Source organism: Canis aureus, chromosome 36 (genome assembly GCF_053574225.1).
Source record: "Canis aureus isolate CA01 chromosome 36, VMU_Caureus_v.1.0, whole genome shotgun sequence".
Classification (NCBI taxonomy): Eukaryota; Metazoa; Chordata; class Mammalia; order Carnivora; family Canidae; genus Canis; species Canis aureus.
The window spans coordinates 767,465-785,815 of NC_135646.1; the positions used below are offsets into that span (position 1 = coordinate 767,465).

At 50.7% G+C, this 18,351-nt stretch overlaps 1 protein-coding gene across 5 annotated transcripts in view; it reads left to right on the forward strand.

Annotated features, from left to right (window-relative positions):
• ERICH1 (glutamate rich 1) overlaps positions 1-18,351 on the forward strand; it is a 42,641-nt gene that overhangs the window by 1,481 nt on the left and 22,809 nt on the right. For 4 of the 5 annotated variants that reach the window (XR_013373139.1, XR_013373140.1, XM_077885428.1 and 1 more), the window contains exon 2: positions 10,956-11,099. Coding sequence is in view for 3 of the 5 variants with exons in the window: in XM_077885428.1 (XP_077741554.1) it covers positions 10,956-11,099 (144 nt within the window). In the remaining 2 variants the exon portion in view is untranslated. Of the gene's footprint in view, positions 1-10,955; positions 11,100-12,929; positions 13,052-18,351 lie in introns of all 5 variants that reach the window. The other variant, XM_077885431.1, reaches the window with a different exon arrangement.

The window sequence follows — 18,351 nt, forward strand, 5'->3', positions numbered from 1 at the left end:
AAAAGTGAGAAGGTTTTATGTTTGCTGTTTAATTGAGGTATGATTGACGTTCAACCCTGTATAAGCTTAAGACCTGCAGCATCAGGACCTGACACGCATGTGCGCCACAAAATCACCACACAGAGTTAACATCCATCACCTCATATGGTTACGTTTTTCCTTGTGGTGAGAACCTTAGGACTTGCTCTCTTACGAACTTTCACATGGAGCGCAAGGCATTGTAGACTGGGTCAGCACGTCCCAGGACTCATTAATCCTGTAGCTGGGAGTCTGTACCTATAGGCCACCTTCCTATAGGTACAGACTATAGGAAGTCCCTATAGAGCCCTATAGAGCCCTCTCACTTCTGTAAACCATGAATCTATTTTCCGTATCCACGCATCCAGGGGTTTTTAGATGCCACATATAAGTGGGGTCATATGGTATTTGTCTTTGTTTGACGTATTTCATCTAGCATGAGGCTCTCAAGGTCCACCTATGTGGTTGCAAATGGCAAGATCACCTTTCTTAATGGTTCAGTATACCATTGTGTATATACACTGCAACATCTTTATTCATCCATCCTGGATGGACCCCTAGGCTGTTCCATGCCTTAGCTATTGTAATAGTGCACCAGTGAACATGAGGGTGCAGATACCTCTTTGAGCTCCAGATTTCATTTCCTCTGAATAAATATTCAAAAGTGCAGTTGCTGGGTTGTAGAGAAGCTCTATGTTCAACTTCTTGAGCACCCTCCACACTGTTCTCCAGAGTGGCTGCACCAGCTTGCATTCCCACCTACAGTGTAAAAGGGCTCTCCTTTCTGCACGTCCTTGCCAACATTTGTCATTTTTTGCCTTTTTGATTATTGCCATTCTAACAGGTGTGAGGTTAGTTCTCACTGTGGTTTGGATTTGCATTTCCCTGGTGACTAGTGGTGTTGAACATCTTTTTATGTGTCTATTGGCCATCTGGATGTCTTCTCTAAAAGAATTTCTATTCAGATCCTCTGCCCGTTTTTTAATTAGCTTGGTATTTTGTTGTTGAGTTGTGTACATTTTTCATCTATATTGGGTGTGAATGCCTTCTAGGTGTGTGACTGGCAGATGTCTACTCCCGGTCCCCAGGCTTCCTCGTCCTGTTGATGGGTTTGTCTGCTGTGTGGAAGCCTGTGGCTTGATGTGTCCCAATTGTGGATTTCCACTTTTCTTCCTTATGCTTTAGGTGTCCTGTCCAAAAATCATCACCAGGACCCATATCGAGAAGCTCTTTCCCTGTGTTGTCTTCTAGGAGTTTTATGGTTTCGGGTAAAAGTGAAGGTTTTGATACATTTCTTATGTTATTTGGATTGGTTCAGGCTGTGGTTTTCTTTTTTCTTTCTTTTAAAATGGATGATTGTGGTTTTGCCCTTTGAAATGAGAAGTCAAATATCCATTTTAGTTAATAAGCACTTGCATAAAATATGAAAAAGTAATTTCTCAACCAGGCAGAGTATGGAATCAGTAAATAGAGTCCCCATCTCTGTGGCTTCCTTTATAGGAAAGCACTGTGGGTGCCTCCCTCTTGCTCTCATCCCACTGAGTCTTGACTTCACTTAGTGAGCTTTAAACACAGATCATCATAGGTTAAAATGGCTTAATTTCTAACCAGTCAGATGTTAGTCTCCAAAATGAACATTAAAACATCTTAATGAGTGCTCACACCACTGTTTTTACGTACACGCACACACGCCAGAAGGAGTGAAGACTCTGTGGGATGGCTGTCGAGCCCCCAGTGTTTCTTCTCCGTCACACTGGGGCCCTTCCTGTAGTGCACATCCCACACGTTGTCATGACCCTTCTAAGCCTCACACTGAGGGCTCTTCCCCCTGCAAGATGTCGGGGTCATCTTAGTGCACCTAGTGAACTTGTAAAAAGCTTTCTCTGCTCACCAAATTAAGATGGATGAAACCCTGCATTGTTTTACTCATTTAGGAGCCTTCTCTAAAAAAGTCCTCCTTCCCCTGGGGGATAGGTGATAAAATTGTCAGAGTGAGGTTTTAAGACACTGCAGTCAGAAGGATGGATTAGAAAGCCTTGGAAGTGTAAAATTTAAGTGGGAAGCAAAATACTAGTTTTGTGAGTCTTTTTAACAAGATCACTGAAGAGCATGTCTCTGGGACAACATTCTGCTTCCAGAAACACTGGGAGATTGCAGTTGGAAAAGTCTGAGCATTCGTAACTTATTGAAGCCCATGGTTTGGGAACCGTGTGGCTGAGAGGGCCGTGGCTGGTGCAGACTTGCCCTCACAGCTCTGCCCTCTTGCCGCCCAGTGCCTCTTCAAAGACACCGGGTCGCATGCAGAACTCGCACTTAACACTCGCTCCCACAGCAAACGGTCACGGAGTCTGCTGAGCGTGTGTGACATCTTCATGCCCTGGGAACAGAGCAGGGACTTGGACGCTTTGGCTCTAGCTAGGCAGGTTCCAGGCTATTCCTTCAGGCTAGAGTCACTGCTGTGGCTGAGACACATCCCAGGAAAAAGATACTCCGCTCTGGCACAGACCGAGTAAGCATGACAAGGGCAGGCTGGCATTCCATCTGAAGCTGTGACAGCAGCCGGCTTCCCTGGGAGCAGAGTGCTCCCCCTAGGTCGTGTATCTTTCTGATGCATCCATCTCCTCTGAGACAATTTGTAGGATTCATGGGGAGGATGTTTTGCCTTTGCAGCAATACTACTTGAGTAAGAAGCAAAATTTTTTTTTTTAATGTGCTGTATTTTATGTGGAGAAATGTATGAACGGTACTAGCAGATGTCTCCTGGACAAGCCTGTGAGTTAGCAGGCAGGCAATGAAGTGAACAGCCCTCCAGGACTGAAGCGACTCACAGGAAGGCCCCCATGTCCTAAGTGGTGGGGAAGTGGGCGAATATCCAGCACTTACTGGAGTGCTGACTCAGGTGGGGACTGGCTGTGCTCATGCTCACGGGAGCAGAGGTGGGGACAGCCTGCAGCAGCAGGACAGCATCCGGAAGGAGAAGGATGGCCAGGTGGCCTGGGTCGGCCCCAGGACCAGCTCTTTGGGGAGGGGCACTCCCAGGGAAGAGGCAGGCTGCAGGAGGGTCTGGTCCCCATCTCACAGGCTGTTGGCCTCAGTAGCTGCACAGTTAAGTCTTCAAACGAGTGCCCAGGTATAGTGTCCAGCCACCTTCCTCCCAGGTGCCTCCCCAGGCCACCTGCCCAGGCCTATCCTCCTGTAGTGGGAGCATAGTACTTCTTGAAGTAACCCATCCATTTTGAGGAACGCTGCCCGCCCTACTTCTCCTTGGGTGTGGTTTTGCTGGAGCACGTAAGGGGAGTCTTGTAGCTTGTCCAACAATGTCTCCTCTGCCTCCTCAGAGGCAGTACCTCAGTACCTCGTCCTCCCTGCTTCCCAGCCCCTGCTACGGGATGCTCTGCACGCTCTGGAATGCCTCTCCTGGGAGGCATGCTCCAGCTGGCTTCCAAAACAGAGGATACCTAACTGCAGGCAGGCCAGCCTGCTGAGAACGTGGGCTCCATCCCTAGCCAGGAGGGACACGCTCGCCTCTGGTCCGCCGTCTGCACTGTAGACGCCACTGGCCCTCCCTCCCTGCTCCTGTGCCGATGAGATGAGCACTGGGTGGAAAGCGTAGAATGAACGGGTTCAAGTCAAGAGCATGGCAGAGTGCCCGTGCCCCAGCAGTGCACCTCTTTCTCATCTAGCACCCCCACCGCGGGCCAGCCACTTGTTGACCCTAAGATCTCTCATCACGATGAAACGGTCATCTCCTCCTCTCGCATGATCAGGATTAAGTGAGTGAGTGTCTGTGGCTCTGGCCTCCCACCTCTGCACACTTGCATGTTCCCCAGGATACCACATCCAGCCCTGACCTATCTCCACCTACACCTGCCTGCCAGGCCCATGAGGCAGATGGCCAGGTGGGGGAATGTGTGTAGTGCACATAGTCCCATTGCTTCTTAATGAGACCTTGCTCCTGCCCTGCCTGACCTTCAGGGGATGAGCCTCTCCTGGGAGCCGGGAGTGTGTGGCCAGCTGAACCACTGGAGCTACAAGGTCCTTGTCCTCCAGGGACCCTGGCTGGGTGCAACCTGCACTGTGAGTGGTCTCAGTTCCAGCTGGCCTCATCCCCTTCCCTGTGTCCTTGCCTCTGTGTTCAGCATAACCCACCCCTCACTGTGGGGCTATGTGTGGTTCAGGTGCTAATGACAGCGACCCTGGAGCAGTGGGGCTGGGATAGGGTGTCTGTGTGTCTGTGCGTGCAGGTGTGTATCTATGTGTGTATGTGCATGCACATACATATGTGCATGCATATGTGTCTGTTCCTACGTTCACGTGTGTCTGCATGCATGTGCATCTCTGTTCATGTGTGCACAAGTATGTGCATATGCATGTGTGTCTGTTCATGTGTGCACATGCATGTCTGTGTGTATCTCTGTGTGTGCATGCACATGTGTGTTTGCATGTCTGTGCATGCATTGTCTCCCATCACACCCTCAGACTTACACACTCTGCCATCCACCCCCTCTGGAGCCTCAGAACCACAGGCTCTGGTTGGGATGCACCTGTAATGGAAAGAGACCTCTGTTCGTCTGCTGAGCTGTGTGCCTCGTGGCTGTGGGGGTGCAGCTTCATCCTTGGGCCTGTGAAGCTTCCTCGGTAGAAATAGCCCGGCTTTACTTACTCATGTGAGTCCTCAGGGCAGAGCCAGCAGGGCTGGATCAGCACCCCTACCCCAGCCTGTCAGCCCCCATGAAGGTATGTGCCCTCTCACGGCTGCCCTCTGGGGCATCAGATCAGATTCCTGTCTGAATTCTGCTACCAGGCAGGCTTCCTGTGCTCAGCAAGCATTTCCTGAAATGAATGACTTGGGTAAGAGACAAACAGATGGCACTGTACAGACCACGAATCCTGGGCCCTGGCTACCCAGAAGCAGCTGCGTTGGGGTAGGAATTGTGAGCTACCAGAGGTTTCGAGCATAGCGGGGCTGGTGTTTGCTTCCGTAAGGGACAGATCTGAGAGTGGACAGGGTAATTATGGGAAGGGGCAGGGCCAGCAGCAGGAGGGCCAGCCAGCCTGTGGTTGGGGTTTCACCGGTAGGTGGGGACAGCCAGGAGTAAGGCAGCAGCCCTGGGGAACAGAAGTTTCCTGAAAAAAGAGGACATGGGGACTGACCTTGTAAGTCCAGTGACATGTGGGCGGTTGCAGACTGCTGTCTTGTGGATCAGATGTAAGTCGGGTGGGGCACCTGGACAGAGTGAGTTCTATCACCCGGACACCAGGTGCCCACCCTGAAGACACAGCAGCAGGCCCCATCCCTAAGTGGAGGTGGGTTTAAGGACCCTGAGTCGTGGGCCCCTCCCAGTCTGTGTTGCTCTCCCCACCCCTGCAGCCCTCCCAAAGCAGGTGGTTAACCTAACTACTGGTGCTAGTGACCGGCTGCCAGCCTCGCCATGTGTGCTTTGGGTGGAATTCAAGATCTAGTAGATGAAAAAGCCAAAATTCATGAAATTGGGAAAAATGAAACTTTTGGCGTAGTCAGGAAAGCATCCTGTGTGTGCCCAGGACATGAAAGCCAGTGTCCGAGGGGCACGTGAGCCTCGTGGGACCGTGCTGCTCCCTTAGCATGCTCGGTGAGGCCGGGAGCCACCCGGCCCTGCATCCCTGCCGTGTCCCCGCTGGGACAGACCTGCTGACGGCTGGTGCAGTAAGTCATGTTAGACACTCTACAAGGAAAAATTTAGGACAAAGTTGGGAATTTTTTTTTTTTAAGTGAAAGTTTGGGGAGAAAAAAGAATATTCAGTAAATCTAATCCTTAGATGGGATGAGCGCATCAGATTGGTCACGGTGTATGTTCTGATTATCTCCCCTTTGAGTGCCATTTGTGGTTTTATTTTGAGCACTGTTTCCCTTTTAATTAGTACTTCAGAAAGCTTGCCAACTCTTGCTTAAATCTTAGCTAATTATTCTTTCATTTATGATTCTATTATGAAGCTCATTAAGAAACTCATTCATTAAATTAGCATATTATCCTGAACTTTCATGTGAAGTGACATAGTGCTATTATGAATTTATTCCTAGATTATAGACAATGGTTAAATACCTTGCCTCATTATTGGGATAAAATGGAAAAAATAAAACATTGAATATTGTTGAGAAAGCTGTGGATAGGCTGGCAGGTACTCAACAGGCATTTAAATATAGTCTTTCTTGAAAAGATAAAACTCAAACTATCTAGTTCCAAGAAATACAGTAACCCTGTCAAATTTCAACTTAGAGTGTCTGTTGCACCCTGGTACACTGAGCCAGGATGGAAGCGGGGGTGACGCGACCCAGGATTTGTTGTTGCTAACACCGTGAGTGTACGTGCATGTCTGTGGCTGGTGTGCCCTGGAGGGTGTGCCCCTTGCACCAGGCTTTGGTGAGGAGGGGGCACAATCGCTAAGCCACTAAGCTTCTATCAGTGTCCTTTTCTAGTCTGGTTTCCGACAGCAGTTTTTCATTTAAATATGGTTTCAAAAAGCTTGGTGACTCTCGATTCTGTGTCATCACTTCCCACTTGTCAGTCTGTCCACTGGAAATTCTATAAAGGTGCGCTGTAAACCTATTCGTTCTATGTTTTCCTCTCAAAACTCTTAAAGGTTAGCGTCACTGTTTGGGGTCCCTTCTACTTTTGTGTGATTCCCAGGAGTATGTGGTCCATCCCTTCCCCATAACATCCAGCCTTGAAACTCTGTCTTTGGAGCTGACTTCCTTCCTCGTGTCCTCAGATGAGCTCTACACATATTTTGTTTGTCCTCTCCGAGTCGGGCTTTTCCAGACACACTGGCCTGTAGGGATGCTAACGGAGGTTTTGATATACTTGTCTGGAGAATCACAAATGAGGAAACATCATTTCTGCTCTCAACCATCCCAGGCTCTCCCGATGTACAATGTGTGTCTAGTAGAACGTAGCTTTACCCCCATTTGAAGTGACGTGTGCCGTGTACGCAAATATTGAGAGAATATGTGCTACTTTGCGACCAGAGTGAGCTTTTTGAAAGCTCACTCCTTGATATTATGGGGTGCGTCTTTTGTACCACGTATTTGTAATCTTCTTTTACTTTTCTCAGGATGGGGTATTACACAAGAAAAAGTTCCTATTTCCATTTCTTTTCTCATACGAGTCTTTTCGAATGGAACACACTGCTTGTTTGCTCCCTTTGGGAGCCTGCGGGCCAGGAAGCACAGCTGACGTGCAACCCAAACCCATTCCCTAGCGGGAGCCAGCTCACCTGCCGCAGGTGTCCTCAGGCTCTGCTCTTGAGGCACAGCACACAGGAGAGCGATTTCCTTGAAATGCAGCCATTTACACCTTTGTTAAAAATGGAACACACTCTTCCCTTTTGTATACTCAGATGTTAGATTTTTTTTTTTTTTTGGATGTTAGATTTTAAAACCAGTAATTACGCTGAAAAAGAGTTAATGTTTGTAGTGAGTGAACACACAATTTCAACAAACCAGAAGTGACAGATGCTTTTAAAAAATAATGCTTTATGGGCAGCCCGGGTGGCTCAGCGGTTTAGTGCCGCCTTCAGCCCAGGGCCTGATCCTGGAGACCCTGGATCAAGTCCCACGTCGGGCTCCCTGCATGGAGCCTGCTTCTCCCTCTGCCTGTGTCTCTGCCCGCCACCCCCCCCCCCCCACCGCGTCTCTCATGAATAAATAAATAAAATCTTTTTTAAAAATTAAAAAATAAATAAAAATGATGATTTACTATGTACCAGTATCCTGAAAAAAATACTGGTACCTTCTTCTATGTTCTGCTTTTTTTTTTTTAACATGAATCACTATAGAGATCTGGCCAGTAGGAAGACATGCTTTGTTTACAGAATTAAGTCCCTATCTGTGGGAAATCATCCAGCAGTTCAGAGGGTACGTGTTTTATTCATAGCTGGAGGCTCCAAGTAGCAGTGAGAGCTTAAGTGGCTCTGAGACGTGTTTTCAGGCCTAAGCTAGCCGACTATTTCTGTTTAAATAAACTGAGCTCTTTTAGTAATAGGAAACTCCAGATGACTGCTCCATGCGCCACGGTGTCCCTGGAAACCAGGCACTGCCGTGTGCCGTCGTGCAGTGGGCAGGAACAGATGCTCGGGATGTCTGCTGGTCTTGGGGCACAGCTGTTCCTTCCGGTCCCCCACAGCATCTGACTCCTGACATTAACATCCACCACTGAGTCTCAAAGCCTGGGGTAGAGCGAAGTGTGTCACTGTCACCATGTCTTCCAGCAATAGTAGTTGCCAGAAAGTTACTTTGTTTGTTACACACTGCTCTTTAAAGTGCTTTTTTTTTTTTTTAAACATAATATTTTTAAGAAGACGTTGTGTCTTAAGTTGTGGCAATTGAAAGCATTCCGTCATCATGCTTAGCAAATGATTTCATTCTGAGATACCTGGATGTTCGGATTGGGTTAAGATTTATTAGTTAAAATTCTCCTTGTTATAAGTAAATAAATAAATAAATAAAAACGAGTAAATAAATAAATAAAAGTTAAATTCTCCTTGAAGAGAAAAAACTCCCCCTTGATACTGAGATACACATTGTGACACGTCTTAGATCACCTCTTCTCGTGCCTGGAGATGGTGCAGTTTGTGAGTCAGCTGTGGATCACGGATAATAGAAGGTAAAACCAGTATTTGCCAGTGTCTGGTATCCAAGGCAGTCTGAACAAGTGTCAGGAATTGTACATCAGGCACTTGTTCCCCGTGATGATGTCATGACCAGGAGTCGGGGTGGGAACAAATCTCTCCAACCTTCCCGCTGCCAGAGCACAAGCATGCTGCCACCAAGTAGCTGGATACCAGGGTTGTCCTGGAGAAGCCTGTGGTTCCACAGGAAAGGGTGGGTTTTTGCTTGCGAGGTTTTAACATCTGTTGCTGTAGGACAAAAATCACGGTGGCCCCTGGAGTTATAAGATTCTTAACCCAGCTCAGCTTAGGATGCTGGAAGTTTCTCTTTCTCAGTTTTTGGACTACAGTGTTCAGTTTTAAATTTTAAAATTAGGAGAATCACCTTTACCGTTTATTAAAAAGTAACCTGAACAGATCCTCTTGACCTCTTTGAACCTGCCCTCTCCCACTCTTCCCCTCACAGAATAGCATAAGATGTAAACTTATAGAACTTTTAGGTTTGTATTTGCTTTTGTTTTCAAATCCTGAACATACAGCCTGCTTTCCTGCATTCTTACGTTGTTGGGAGGTTGTTTGCAGTAACTCTGTGGTTGCTGTGCATGCCAGGTGTGCATCCTGGACGGATGCAGTACCGTGCACGTGCGACCAAACGCGTCTGTGGGAGGACTGTTGTACCCGTGAGCTCCCTGCACCCCAGGCCCTGCCTGTGACCCCGGCTCCTGGAGCAGCTCGTGGTGTTGGGAAGTGGCCGCGGGGGCACAGGTGCAGGGTAGGAAAGGGGAGCTCCGTGCTGCATGCTTAATTAGGATACCAGGTGCAGTGTGTGTCGGGTACCAGGACGGGTGTGTCTGTGTTCGGCAGTGTGTAAGGAAGAGAGGTGCCGCAGAAAGCGTGCTCGCAGGTGGGGCGGGAGCGCGTGGACGGCCAGGCGCGGTGGGCATAGTCACGTCTGTGTCGGTGCCGCTGTGGCCGGGGCATTTCCGTCCGTGTGGCGGTGGGAGATGCCGGGGTCAGCGCCCCTTCACCCAGGGGCCTCCCTAGCGGGGGGAGTGGAACACCGCTCTCCGCCACGGAAGGAGTCACCCAGCTGACACCCGTAGCCAAAAGCCTGCCGCCTTCCCTTCTGTACACTGCTGACGACCACGGAACGTTTCTTGTGAACATCGTGCAGAACAGGCTGTTTGTCCCCACAGTCCTGTTTGGGTGACACTCCAAGGCACGTGCCTGTGAACCCGCTGTGCAGAAGGCTTTGGGAACATTGCGCCTCAGCAGATCGTATCGGAAGCACACTTTGTGTCGGGCCCGTGCTCCCGCAGATTTCGTAGAACATTCAGCAAAGTCAAAGCGCGTGGGGAATCTCTCAGTGCTAGGACGGGCAGTCTTCGACGCCAACGTCATTAGCAGGGACAGCTTGCTTGGAGCCGGGGAGCGCCCTGCCCAGAGGAGCCGGCCCCGGGCCGGTGGGTTGTCACGGATTCTCTCAGGGGTCTTCACGGAGGAGGGAGCCCTTTCGAATCTTTAAACCCAAGCTGTGTTTTTCCAACTGGAGCAGGTCAGTGGGAGTCCCTCCTGTAGGCGGCTGCCTGGCAGCGTCCCCGTGCGCTGGCGCCCAGCGTCCTGACCCCAGGGCAGCTCTCTCCTGTTTTGTTGTGTCTATATTTACCAAGGTTAAAACAAATTCATTTTATTAACCTTTCCCCTCACCTTTTCCAGGACGCTGCTTTGAGGTTTATGCCTGTTCCTTATCCACACTTCAGGACAGAAATATTTATCCATTATGATAGCTTTCCTTCCAGTTAGAGCAGAATGCCCACTAAACCTAAACCCAGTGAAAAATGTGCATGAGCGTGAAGAGGCGGGTCGCTTCCTAGCTACAGCCGTGAGCATGTGCAGTTGCGGTGGATGCAGCAGCCCCCTTGAGTACACACCGAGTTCATATTCACCACAACCCAGGCCTGCCGCCGGCTCAACCCAGCCTGGCTCCTGTCCCCTGTGTCCACACCTGTGGGCATCCCAGGCTGCTGCTCCTGTAGGGAGGGGGTCCTCTCATGGACCAAGCTGGGGGGCCCCTGATAGAAAGTACAGGGACCCGTGAAAGGTGGTGCTTGGGGTCCTCCAAGGGACGGTCCTGGGGGCTCTTGGGGGGACAATGCTAGGTTGTTGTCACATACATTCCCTTTTCTCTCTGATGGTAAATATCAGGCTATATCTTTATTTTATATAAAATCCATTTGTGATTTAAATGAACTACTAAGAAGAATTCCTCTTTCTTTGTCACTTGGTTGTAGTGTTTGTGGAAAAAGTGCTGAAGAGGCTTTTCCCTAGTCCCTGTGGCCAAGAGAAGAGTGGGCCCGTGACTGCAGCTTCGGAGCAACCAGCTGAGCGAGCGGCCGCTGCGGAGGTCACGGGCAGCAGTGTCCCCACGGTGCCAGGTGAGGGGCTTGCAGATGTGGGGGGCAGCGACAGATTCCTGGCGACCGTCACATTGCCCTGGAGCAGGCGGCTCTGGCCTGGCCGCGGCGGGTGCCAAGCTCCCTGGCTCTCGCAACCGGCAGGACAGGGGTCCTTGACCTGTGCTCCAGCCCAGGGTGCGCAGGGGGCAGAGAAGGCAGCAGTGCAGCCTCTGTCCCAGACCAGCTCAGGACTCTGCTGGGTGCTTGGGTTCACCAGCACGCCGCTCTCTGGCCCCGGAGACCACCGCTGACCCTGCCGGCCTCGGCTTCCCATGCCGTGGCCACCCTGGCCCGGCCGCTGGCCCTGCCTTGGCTCTGTCCACACAGCACAGGCTCCTGACAACTGTCCTACTTTGGTCCCTAATGCACTGGTGTATGGCAGAGGTCTTCCCAAGCTCCTCAGACAGGAGGGTGGTGGCTGTGGAAGCCTCATCAGCTGGCTCCCCGGCAGCATGGGGTCTCCCGCTGGCAAGGGACCACTCTGCAGGGTTGGGGCACCAGTGAGCGTAGGACACGTATGGGCAATGCCTGAGTCCCGTCCTTGGGCTTGTTTCTGGCTCTTCTGGCATGAGTCTGCTCTGGACTTTGTTCCCATGCCACTATTCCCAGGCGCTGGCCTTTCCCCTGCCGTCCTCCCAGTGCAGGGTCAGGACACAGCGACCACCCCTCACCAGAGCTGGGGCACACCGGGCAGCCACCGCTCACTTTCTTTGGGGGCTTTGTCCCACATGTACAGTTCTCAGACCCACACTGGCCCTCGAATGCCTGCGGCCCAGGTTGTCACAGCAGGCACGTCCCTGAATGCCAGGCCGTGTAGACGCTGGTTCTGAGTCCCTGCTTGGCCCTGGCTTGGAGCAGGGAATTCTTAGTACCTGTGAGGAGTTACAAGGGTAGGCATGGCGTGGTGGAGTGGCGAGGACCAGTGGGACCAGGGGCTGTGTCCCATGAGGCAGGGAACAGAGGATGGCTTTCTCTGTCCGTTTGGTTATTTCACAGATGCTGGTGAACGAACCTAACTTCTGTGCTTTTGTGTGAAAAATCCATATAATGTACAGCAACTTGTTTTCTGAGAGAGAACAGCGAGCTTGCGGGGCAGAGGGGGAAAGAGAATCCCAAGCAGACTCTCGAACGAACGAGCACGTAACCCCACACGGGGCTCAATCCCACGACCCTGAGATCATGACCTGAGCTGAAATCAGGAGTCGGATGCTTCACCAACTAAGCTACCCAGACGCCCCTAATTTTTTTTTTCGATAAAATTCGCTTACCCTCAAATTTACTGTTTTAGCCCTTTCAAAGCAGTGATTTTTAGTATATTCACAACACTGTGCAAACAGCACCACTAATTCCAGAATATAGTTATCATTCCAGAAACAACCCGGTGCCCGTGGGCAGCCACTCCCACCCCCGTCCCTACCTGCTGTCCTGGGGGTTTGCGTCTTCTGCACAGCCCACATGTGGACACCTACGCTACGTGGCCTTTGTGAGTGGCTGCCCTCACGTGGGTCCTGCACATCGTATCTGGACCCCCTTCCTCCTTACCGCCCAATACCACTCCATTGGATGCATGGAGCTTGTTTGTGTATTCATTGCTCAATGGATGGACGTTTGGCGGGTTTCTCCTTTTCGGCTGTAACCCGAGAGAATGCACGTGCAAGTGTGTGGACATGTGTTCTCACTTCGGGGAGTGCGCCTCCTGGGCCCCATGGTAGTTCTGAGGGACCACCCCCCATGACACTCCTGCAGTGGTTCCGGGGCTCCAGCCCCCCATACCTTCCCGCATGTGCTACTCTGTTTTCTTGTTGGCAGTGGTCCTGGAGGGTGTGCGGCTGTACCTCATTGTAGCCCTGGTTTTCATTTTCCTGAGACTGAGCATGTGGAGCATCTTCTCCTGTGTGTGTGCAGAGAAATGTGTGCGAGCATCTCTGGAGGTTAGACCCGATCACATACATATGTGATCTGCAGATACTTTCTTCCATCATGGGTTGTCTCTCTACTTCCTTGATGCGTCTGGAAGCACAAAAGCTTTCAAGATTGATCGCGTCCAGTATATCTAGTTTTTCTTCTGTTGCCTGTGGTTTGGGTGTCATCATTAAGAAACCATCGTCAAGGAAAGCCTGGGTGGCTCAGCAGTTGGGCGCCTGCCTTTGGCCCAGGACGTGACCCTGGGGTCCCGGGATCGAGTCCTGTGTTGGGCTCCCTGCATGGAGCCTGCTTCTCCCTCTGCCTGTGTCTCTGCCTCTCTCTCGGTGTGTCTCATGAATAAATAATTAAAATCTTAAAAAAAAAAAAAAAGAAAAAAACAAAGAAACAAACAAACCATCGTCAAATCTAAGGTCCCAGATTTTACATCCAGGTTTTCTGGGAATTTTACAGTTTTACCTCTGACATTTAAGTCATAGACGCCAATAGGCTAAACAGTGTGTGGTGTGAGGCAGGGGTTCAGCTCCAGCCTCGGCCCTGCAGTGTTCACGGAGGAGATTGCATTTCCCGCTGAATCACCCTGTCACCCCTGTTAGACATCAGTTGACTGTACACTTCTGGGTTTATTTCCGGGCTTTCAGTTCTAGTCTGTTGGTCTGTTTGTCTGTCCTGTGCCAGGATCACACGGTATTAATTACACCTTGATAGTAAGCGTGGAAGTGAGGAGGCAAGAGTGTTACGTTGTTCTTTTTTAAGACCATTTTAGTTGTCAAGGTACCTTGCAATTCCATCTTTAGTTTCTTTCAACAATATTTTGTAGATTTTACTATAAATTTTACACTTAAAAAAAGGTTTATTTTGAAGTATTTTATTCTTTTTAATACTGTCGTTAAATGGAATTACTCTCTTTCTTTGGTTTCTTTTTGGAATGCTCATCACTGGTGTGTGGACAGGCACATGAGTCCTCTGACCTTGGATTCAGCAATTATTTCCTAAATACAGGAATTCAGATTTCTCTGTCCTAGTCTTGTATCCTACAGTGTTGCCGAATGCGCTGCTGTGACAGTTCTGTGTGCGCACGCATGTGCCGTTACACAAGATCATGTCGCCTGTGGCTGCAGATGGTTTGCTTCTTCCCATTCAATCTGAATGCCTTTTCTTTCTTTCTTTTTTCCTTTTTTACTTCCTAGAAGGTCAGTGTACCATTGAGGGGAGGTAGCAAGGGTGGAAATGCTGGTGTCCTTGTGGTCTTGGGGGAGGACCCAAGCTCTCCCTCTGCACAGGTGTCCTCAGGGGGCTTTGCACACGTGCTGTTTGACAAGATGACACTCCCTCCTAATCTAGGGTGTTCAGTGTTTTGTTTTTTTTTTTTTTTTTTTGATTATGAAAGAGCTCTGGTGTCGATGCCACTCTGATCCTCCATCCCTTTGGAGATAGCCCATTGTCACACACCCCCCACCCCCTGGACCACTCTGGCTTTTCCCTTCTGACCCCAGAAAAAGAGACAGAGCACAGACGTTTTACAGTAAGGATCTGTTTCTGTCCACTGCACTGGGTGGCCCATGGCAGATAGGCTGGAAACACGGTGCAGCACCGTGTCCCTGCTCATGCTGCCCTGGAATCCCTGTTGCTGGGCTTTGGGGCTCCTGAGAGATCACCTCATTTCCTCTCCTCTTATTTTTCTGTCTTTATCATTTTGGTCTGCTTTCTGGGCAGTTTCTCAACTTTATTGTCACATTCTGTGCTTACTTCTCATTCTGTTCTGCTGTCTCAGCCTTTGGGGGAGTCAGAGGACTCCACTCATTGGCAGGTGGGCCCTCTCTGACTCGGTCTCCCCACACACCCAGGGCTAGCCCTCCTGCCTGCGTGCTCAGCCAGCAGCCGCTTGCCAGGGGCTCCAGCTCTGGAGCTACACTCTGTGTGATGGGCCCTGCTGTGATTTCAGGCTCAGCCTCCTGGACACCCTCGGGTCTGCTCCTAGCTTCCAGAATGGCACTGCTCTGTCCACCCTCCTCCAGGTGAGGTTCAGGGAGGGCAGGGGCCACGGAGGCCTCTGTGGAGTCCTGCGTTTCTGGCCTCTGATGCAGATGAGCAGGTCGTGGGCTGCGTGAGTGGGATCTGCCCCTGTGCTCAGGGTCTGAGCTCCGTGATCGCTGCTCTGAGGAACTGCCCAGGTGCCCTGTGGGACGTCTTGACTCAGCCGCTCTTCTCCTGTTTGTAAAGGAGGGCCCAGTGGGGGTAGACACCACTTCGGTGTACCCACCAAGGGTGACTGGGAATACTGGTCTCCTGGAAAGAGAGTGAATTATTCTAAGGACGGGTAACACATCTCTTTGCAAGTCAGATATTTGACATTCCTTTGCTTTTAGCAAAACTGAGGGAAATAATTGAGTTGTCAGCCAAAAGATCATTAAAAGTAAATTTGTTTGATAATGGATTTCTCTGTGACTTTTGGCACATGATTTAGAAAAAATTTAGTGAATCAGGTAATACTGCTATTTTTAAAAAACCACTGTCATCTACCTATTTTTGTGTTCAAACTTTCTGACCAGCTACCTCTGTAAAAATGCAAAATAGTAATAGCATTCCAACAAAGCCCTGTCTGGTTTTAGCAGGGACATGCGTCCTTCCACACTCCTTCCCTCTCAGCAGGAAAATCGTTGCCAAAAGGACTTGCCTCTGTGTTGGGAAATCATGAAAAGCAGTAACTGTTACTTTGATCCATTGCCTTCCATCAGTTGTAATAACTTAGAAAAATATTTACATTTAGCATCATTGAAATTTTTTAAAGAATATAGTTTGAGAAGTGTGATATGGTGTAATTATTATTTCAGGACAGACTTGTAGGGGAGTTGGACCCCTAGAGGAGAAAAGGATAATGAGTCAGTGCTAGTTCAGCAGATGCAGGTGCCCCTCATTGTGTGCTCCACATAAAGAGGGATGTTCCACGCACAGCACAAGCAGGTCCTTGATACAGCAGCTCTAAAATGTGTGTATATGAGGCAGGCAGTTTAAATGCATCATTTTAGGGAATACGTGTGCGGGAGCAAGTGCACACCCTGGGCAGGTGGGTGGATAGCGGTCAGGTAGGTTTGTGCCATTCATCTGGACTTGCAGGGGTCTGTGAAGAGCGGTCTGTGCAGAAACATCTATGAAGGCCTGGAGTTGCCCATGAAAATGGGCAAAGAGTTGCAAAGCTCTTTTTGGTAAAAAGTGCAGTTTCCCATTCAGATGTGAGTATTTTCTAATACAATCTCACTGCACTCAGGTCTTTCAACTCTTAACCTTCTGCCACCGCTGGGAAACCTCCTGTTGCCTGAGGAATACAGCACGCGGACCCCAGGGCATTATGCTGAGCGAGGTGGGTCAGGCAGAGAAGTCCCCGCACGGCGTGATCCCACTTCTGGGTGGATGCTGAAGACACGGCATTCACAGGGGATGGACGGAGGGTGCCCCGGGTGATGTGGGGCACGCCGGTCACAGACACGACCGCCGGTTCTCAGGGAGGCGAGCTGCGGGCTCTACCCTTCAGACCATTCCTGAGACCAGATCCAAAACGTCCTCACTGCGGCGGAGTGGTCATTACCTGCGGGGAGGGAGCCGTCAGGAAGCCCCGTGGCGATGGTTTGGCGACATGTGTGTCAGATCCATACGCTGTATACATTGAAGTTGCACAGTATTTCTGTTGTATCTCAGGAGGGATGGAGGAGCAAGATGACACCAGTGGAAGCGAAGCCCTCAAACGCCTCCAGGCTGTTTCCCTGCTGCCTCCCTAGAATTCAGAAACCCCGCTTCCATTCCCTTCCCACTTGGTTCTGTAGAGTGTATGCTCTACCCTATACAGGTGTTGTGCTTGGAGGTTTGTGAGACTGTTACTGATCTCACTGCTGTCCATGTTAGCTGCCATGGTGCACTGTGGGGGGCTGTTTCAGAATGCACCCCCTGCTGGTGGTCTCCAGCAGTCTGACTTTGCCTGTCAGGGCTTCAGGTTTGTGCAGCTCCCTGGATCTCTGCAATTGTGATTTTCATCACATGGAGAATGTTCAGGAACTACTCCTTGGAGGGCTTCAAGTTCACGTATGAGACCATCTGACTTTGTGCCTCAGCCCAGAGGACGTGTTGGTGCCAGGCCGTCTCCTCTCCTGTGGGCTTGTTTGACCTCCATGGGGCCGCTTGCGTGTTCTTACATCCCAGCCAGCAGGTACGAGTGGCCAGGAGAAGTCCACCTGGCCCCGGAAGCTGCTGTCCCTCACCCAGTGGTGCTCACGGGAGGGGCCGCCTCCCCCATGCTCCTGCTCACCCTCCCAGCTCTCTCTGGATGCAGGGATGCTGCCCGGAAGTGGCCTGACCCTTCCCTGAGGTCGCTGGCCTCCAGGCACCCTCCACTGAGCGCCTTGCCTGGTGTGGAGATATGAAGCCCTCTCCCTCCCGGGAGCCCCTCACTGGGGTGCCCACACCAGGCTCAGCAGAACCCTCAGGGGTGCCCTGAGATCCCTGGCCTCACAGCCTGCCTCCCTGGACCTCTGTCCCCTCCTCACCTCGGGAGAACCCCACCTGTCAGGTGCCGCCCCATGGCCCTCAAGCTTGCCCTGCCCCGTTTCACTGGGTTGGCCTGTCTGCGGCGCCCCCAGGATGGATGGCGCACGCTGCCTGTGATTCCGTCTTGGCTGGAAGTACATTGTATGTTCTTCTGGCTTTTCCTCCTGGTTCTTTCTATGAGTGGAGGTGTGTGGGGTTAGCAGTGACCTCTCCTTTGCACAGGGCACGTCCCAGAGAGGTAGCTGTACATGCACTCCGGTGACCCACATGCCAGTTCCTGTTTCTCCAGGTCCTACTGAGTCAGTAGCACCGTGACCCCTGACTGAGCCAGGACTTGGGGTGCTGACCTCTGGGCAGTCAGAAATCCATCTGTAACCTGTGACTCCCCAGAACGTACCCGCTGCTGGTCGCTGTTGACAGAAGCCTCAGCAACCACACAAACAGTTCGTACGCTGTCTGTGCTGTACACGGCACTCCCACTGCAAAGTCAGCTAGAGAGGAGAGAATTATAAGCAAGGGGCGCCTGGAGGGCTCAGTCTGTGAAAGGCCTGCCTTCAGCTCAGGCCTTTGTCCTGGGGTCGAGCCCTGTGTGGGGCTCCCTGCTCCGTGAGGGAGTCTCTTTCTCCCTCTGCCTTCCCCCCACTTGTGTCCTCTCTCGCTCACTCGCTTGCTTTCTCAAATTAAAAAAAAAATTTTTTTAAAAATCATGAGGAAGAGAAAATATATTTACGATATATACTGTATTTATCAAAATCTGTGTATCCATGGA